Source organism: Rissa tridactyla, chromosome 6, assembly GCF_028500815.1.
Source record: "Rissa tridactyla isolate bRisTri1 chromosome 6, bRisTri1.patW.cur.20221130, whole genome shotgun sequence".
NCBI classification, from domain to species: Eukaryota; Metazoa; Chordata; class Aves; order Charadriiformes; family Laridae; genus Rissa; species Rissa tridactyla.
In genome coordinates this window covers 63,718,040-63,724,039 of record NC_071471.1, presented here as the reverse complement: position 1 = coordinate 63,724,039, position 6,000 = coordinate 63,718,040, and the positions used below count along the sequence as shown (strand labels likewise).

At 38.1% G+C, this 6,000-nt stretch overlaps 1 protein-coding gene across 2 annotated transcripts in view; it reads left to right on the top strand.

Annotated features, from left to right (window-relative positions):
• The first annotated feature begins 185 nt into the window (after positions 1-185).
• NRAP (nebulin related anchoring protein) overlaps positions 186-6,000 on the top strand; it is a 53,297-nt gene continuing 47,482 nt past the window's right edge. The window contains exons 1-6 of one of the 2 annotated variants that reach the window (XM_054205089.1): positions 186-449; positions 716-810; positions 1,506-1,584; positions 4,707-4,811; positions 5,346-5,450; positions 5,876-5,983. In XM_054205089.1, the coding sequence (XP_054061064.1) occupies positions 378-449; positions 716-810; positions 1,506-1,584; positions 4,707-4,811; positions 5,346-5,450; positions 5,876-5,983 (564 nt within the window). In that variant the 5' untranslated portion in view covers positions 186-377. Of the gene's footprint in view, positions 450-715; positions 811-1,505; positions 1,594-4,706; positions 4,812-5,345; positions 5,451-5,875; positions 5,984-6,000 lie in introns of both variants that reach the window. The other variant, XM_054205088.1, reaches the window with a different exon arrangement.

Below are 6,000 nucleotides of genomic sequence, written 5' to 3'. Positions count from 1 at the left end.
CAACTGGCTTCACAGCAAAACTGAAATACTAAATGATCAGACTCTAACATTCACATGGACATGATTCGTTTCTGTGAGTTCATTCTTCTATTTAGAGAAAGATATTGCTACCCTCCCTTACGCACTGACACAGTTGCCAAAATAACCGCTCTTACTAACTGGCAGCTTTAAAAGCCAGCCTGCAGCTGACTTTGAAACAGAAGGTCAGCAAACGGAGCAACAGACTTCAATTCAGAGCTTTAATGGGAGCCATTGACCACAGCAAAAGGCCTTGACTGGAGTGTCTAGAGTGTGCTTTGCACAGGCCAAAAAGTCACTTTCATACTCTTTGAACCTTTTGTATAAACCTATATATTTTTCACTCTCTGGATTTCAAGATGAATGTGCAGCCGTGTGCTAGATGTGGCTATGGGGTTTACCCTGCTGAGAAGATTAACTGTATAGATCAGGTCAGTTCTCTTTCTTTATTATTTTGGACTATAATAAATGTATAGACTGACACTTTTAACACAGTGCAAATCTCTCGGTTCCAAAAATTCTTTACTCATAACTGGGTTCAGAACTGAAACGACTTAATAATAGGCATATATTTGGGAAAGAGTTCTTCAAATTCATGAAATGAATGTTAAGGATCAATACTGTGATTTAAAACTCAACAGAATAATAAGGAAATACAAATCATGTCTGTTTGGTTTCTGTTTTGTGGTATTTCCAGACATGGCATAAAGCCTGTTTTCACTGCGAAGTATGCAAGATGATGTTAACAGTAAACAACTTTGTTAGCCATGAGAAAAAGCCTTACTGTCAAGCGTAAGTCTGTTTCCTTTTCTCTTTTTTCAAAGCAAAGGCTTAAAATGCCAAGTCATTTTAATGTAATAGAAGATGAGCATTTGGACTCAGCCTGGTCCCATGTGTGATGTGAAATTATGTATTGTTAGTGCCTTCGTGCATATCTTTGGATTTATGTGAATCACAAATGATGGGAAACTCTTGTTACTGTATATAGAGCTTCCTTATTTGTCCAGTGTGTTAAGAGATATAAAATTAAGTTCCATTTCAGTATTGTGGGAAGAAAACAAACCCAACCATAAAATTCAGCGCTTTCCAAATCTGTGGTGAAGGGTTAACAAGGTTGATCTAATCATCAGGAAAATGTATAAAATGCATATTTTGGAGTTAGTTTGTTCTAGGAAGTTTTTATTTTATAATGATCAATTCCTGTCAAATTTGTCAGCAGAAAAAGGAGAGATGACAGTTGCTTTTTATTCTATTATTCTCTTTTGTTATTAGAAACACAGCATTGATATGACGATCATTAAAATTAATTTTGCTCTAGGCACCTACTCCATACAATAATAACTTGAATGTAATCTGAGATCTGTGTGGGGGAAAAGTTATGTATAGAGGGGTGGAGGCTGGTATTGTGTTTTTGAGTGCTCAAAGAGAACCTTTCTGGAGGGCTGTCTGATACATTCCTAATATCCTTTTACACTTCCCTTTTTTAGGCATAACCCAAAAAACAATGCGTTCACAAGCGTATTTGAGACACCAGTAAATATAAATGCAAAAAAATTGTCGGAAGTGGTAAGTGAGGTAAGAAGCTTGAGGGCCAAATGTGTTTAGCTTTGGTTTACATTTTGATATCATATTTGTGTCTTTGTTCTAGAAACGTTTCTTTACATAAAGAAGATATGTATTCTTTACTTACCCTCCTGTGTTCTTTTAGAGCAGTCAGAAATCAGCCTGGGTTTGAATCATAATTTTTAAAATGCATTCACTCATAAGAAGGAAAGCTTAAATCTGAATTTGCTTCAGCTTTCAGGAACAAAAATGGATAGCAGTTTCTCCCCTGCCGTATCTGATAATCTACATGGAAACATTGCTCACATAAACTGCCCAGAGCTATGTAAACTTAGTAACAGAATCATGGGGGCTTACACAGCCATTTGAAACAAGAATGACCTGCTTGCTTTATGATCTCTTCTGAAACTGATACTAAAGGGCACAAAACAAAAATTAAATTCTATCTCAGTAGGATGCAGGCAAAAGTTCTTATAAATACTTTGTCAAGTAATTCTGACTAACCTGAGATGCTATTTCCTTTTTGTGAGAAAACACGAAGTCCAGGGAACTTTGTATGGTTTTGCTGAAAATGTTTTGCTGAAGCGTTAAGGATGGAATTGCTTTCCGTGTTCCATGCCCTTTTCACTGCATCTAGCCTGGAAAAGGCTGCTGTGCCCCGGCGAACCTCTAGGGGTGCTCAAAGTCCTCTTTCTTTTCAAATGCCATTCTTTTCTGCCTTGCATCGTTTTCCTCCAGATACATTTGTTTCAAACTTGCATTTCTAAGAATTTCATGAAACGAGAAACACAGAAACAGCCAATAATTGATAGCTATCTCACTTCCACGTGTAATACTGTTTTCTTGAATGTCGTGTCTTTTGATTCTCCAAAACGGTGCTATTCATTGCATGGCTAAGTAAACCAATGTGTTTCAATGTGATTAGCCATCGTTAAAATAAAAGAAGGAAGTTGTATTTCTGAGATTATAGTGTATTAAGTTCATTCCGATGTTCTGTATTAGCTGTACAAAGTTGATATATGTTAATAGTCTTTATCAAACGCTGTATCTTTTATCATTCTTGTACAGTATTCTTATGCAGCAGTTTTTGCAACATCATAGGCAGTAACTATTTCCGTAGTGAGTATCACACTTACTTTAAACTGTGTGTGACAGATCTGGTCAGGAATGAGTTTGGGATTACTGCAGGTTCTATTTCTGGTTTTAGGGAGTGATATGAGACTCTGATACTTCCAGTGCATGTGAATATACACGCCAGACAAATTATAGCTCAAAGATCACTTTCCCTTGTTTTTTACACCTAAAGCACCTTCTGTGCTTTTCAATCACATAATGAGGTTCTGCTCCAGACAGAAAATTGCTAAGGGTAGTAAAGAAGCTGATTCTGCAGTACTTACTTAAAGGGAGTACTTCTGTAGAAATTTTGAGTGCAGGAAAACTTTTTCGTTGGTAAATGTATAAAATAATGCTAACTTGGAAAAAGGTTTCAATTGCTACTGTAGTTTGTTGGGGGTTTTTAGGTAAGATTATTTCTTATGCAGAAAATGTAGCATGTTTCTTCAATCCTAACATGATGTTCTCACATAAGTCTTATATTGAGACACCGACTCGAATGCAGAGATAAAAAATTCAGCTCACTCCATCTACAGATTTTCTATGTGAGCAGACAAATCATTCACCTCTCTGTACCTCTGTACTTAATTTGTAAAATTGGAATAATGATACACATGCTCAGTGATTTTTCTGTCTGATCAGTTTAGATTTTGCACTCTTCAGGACAGGGAGTGTTATTTTTTGCATCTGTAGAGTGACTTGTATAACAGACCAGTGATTTCAGTTGGATTTCTGTATGCTGTCATGATAAAAGTAACAGTAGGAAAATGATGACCCAGGACTAAATACAGTGGTAATTTACATTTACACAGTCATGATACTTTGTGGACACTGTGCAGGGAAATAGGAGAGTGGAATATTGCTCACCAGGTAATAGTTCTTTCATCTAATGCTTCATTGATATGTTCTGCCTAAAATTTCTCGGGGATTTCAATCCTCATAGATTATTTCCCCCAAAAGTATTATCTAAAGACTGAATTATTCTTTCAGAACTTCATTCCTCATTCTGGGTCTAATATGCTGCTCCTTTACAGATGTGCAGCTCCAATAATAACAGAAATCTTAGGTAGAAGCCAGGTGTGAATTAGAGTTTTGACCTTAGGGCTAAATGCGAACTTCTCTTCCATGAAAACTCCTTTGCTAAGAATGGGTGGCATGAAGGAAGTACTTATGTAGCCTTTGCATTGTGTAGAGCTACAGGCTATGTTGCCTCTTTGTACATAAGCAGGATGTAAGTGGCGTTGGTCTAAAGAGGAAGAAGGAGGAAAAGATGGAGAGTTTTGCAAGCTCTCAGAAGGTGGTTCGTATTTTCTTACGGGCTGTGGAGATTTGGTGGATCGGGTGTGCTTGTCACAATTCCTTGCTTTCTGCATTCATATCATATATAGATATGTCTTCAGGGTGAAATTATTAGTTGGCACACAAAACTAGGCTGGTCTGCAGTAATTGCAGATCTAACAGAGAGACACAGGTAAACACTAGGACTAGAGTAAATCATCTTAAACTGACTCGTGTTGGTGCTGCTGCCCAGAGAATTAGTTCTGTGCACTCACATTGATGCTCTTGTCTTGCTATTGATGATTTTTGCAGTGAGGCAGATGAAGGAACTAACATAGCTGAAAGCTAACACAGCAAAGGCTACGTACTAATTCCCTGATCTAATTTGCCCCATGGCTGCCTGTCTGATGGTGTCAGTGTGTGATAGACAAGAAGAAGGGTCGCTTAGTAGGGGTGGAGGTGTTTTTGGAAGTAGCCTTCCTTTAGGCTGGTTTAAAGTGCAGCCAAAACTAGCAGGCACTGAAGTGGATTTGTTATGGTGGGAATTGCACTGTTTTTGTCGTTTTGTCTTGCATTCATCTCCTTCTGTTGCTGCAGTTCATGCAGACTCTGTATCACTGTGGACTAAGAGACTGTGTTCACCTTGTTTGTCTCCCTTCTTGTTCTTCCCCTAAGATGGGGGTGTGTTACTCTGCACTAACAAATTGCTAATACCAAGTCAATTTTTTTTTTAGATAAAATATCGAGAAGAGGGTGAACAATTCAAATCAGTGTTTCAATGGGATGTAAGGTCCAGAGAAATTGAAGCTGCCTATAAAGCCCAACAACTGGCCACCCAGGTAAGAAATATCCCTCAAGTCTCCAAGCCACTAGCCTGCAGAAGACAGGCCTTGGCAGTCCTGATTGTTAGGGTTTTACTTCACAGCATTTCAATGCTGAAAAAGCCATTGCTTCTCATTTGGCTGTACTTTTCAAGGCAGCATAACTTATTTATAGCTTAGAGTGCAAGAATCAGAAGATGAGGAAGGAAGAGTGTATCTATACAGTTAGCTGTTCGGACTGCTACACATACAGCCATACTCAACGTGTCTACTGACACTGAAGCTTCACAACAAGTGGTCTGATTCCTAAGGGGAATGATTTGAGTCTTACTTTAGCATCCTAGATCCTGACATCTTCATGTCAGTTCTTGTTATACAAGCTCTGCCCTGGAATTCTGAACATATGTGGAGTGTAGGCCTTGTGTTGTACGTCTGCAGAGAGTAAATTTCACTTCCACAGCATTGTGTGTGTTTCCTTTTTTCTGTCATATCAGCTGTTTGTGTATTAAAACACTGGTGAAGATTGGTATTTATTTAATTTTTGTTTTGTAGAATGCTTACTATGCTGCCTATGAGGAGGGAAAATCATGGTACTCAGGAACCATCCCAGATCCCGAGATGGTCAGGATAACACAGGCACAGAAGACTCTGAGTGATGTAAGTGGGCTCATGTTTGGAATAGCTTTATTGTCATGGTCTATCGTATTCTGAAGACTTACCACTGCATCAAAGCCAACCTTTGGTGTGATGTTGCCAAAGGAGAGACAGACATGTTTACTTCTGTCAATAACAGTATTTAACCATGTAAGTGATTAAAGTCACATAACAACGTTATTGCTTATCCTAGAAATCACACATTTATATATTTATGTAATTGAGAAGAACTGACTGACCAATGATATCTGAAGTGACCTTGATTATATCCTGACATAGCAGGCAGTGGTGTTTCCCTCAGTCAAGCAGAAGTCATGATGGAAAAACATGATGGAAATACTTTTAGGAAGCAGGCATTAAAAGAGGAATCACATTAAACTACAGTGGGTTCTTCTGCAACAATAAAACAAAAAATGTTAATTTTCTAGTTTCAATATACAGAAGAATATGAGCCACGGAGAGGCAAAGGCAGCTTTCCTGCTATGATCACTCCAGGTTATCAGGTTGCTAAGAGAGCCACCCAACTAAGCAGTAACGTAAGTCACAGTTTTTT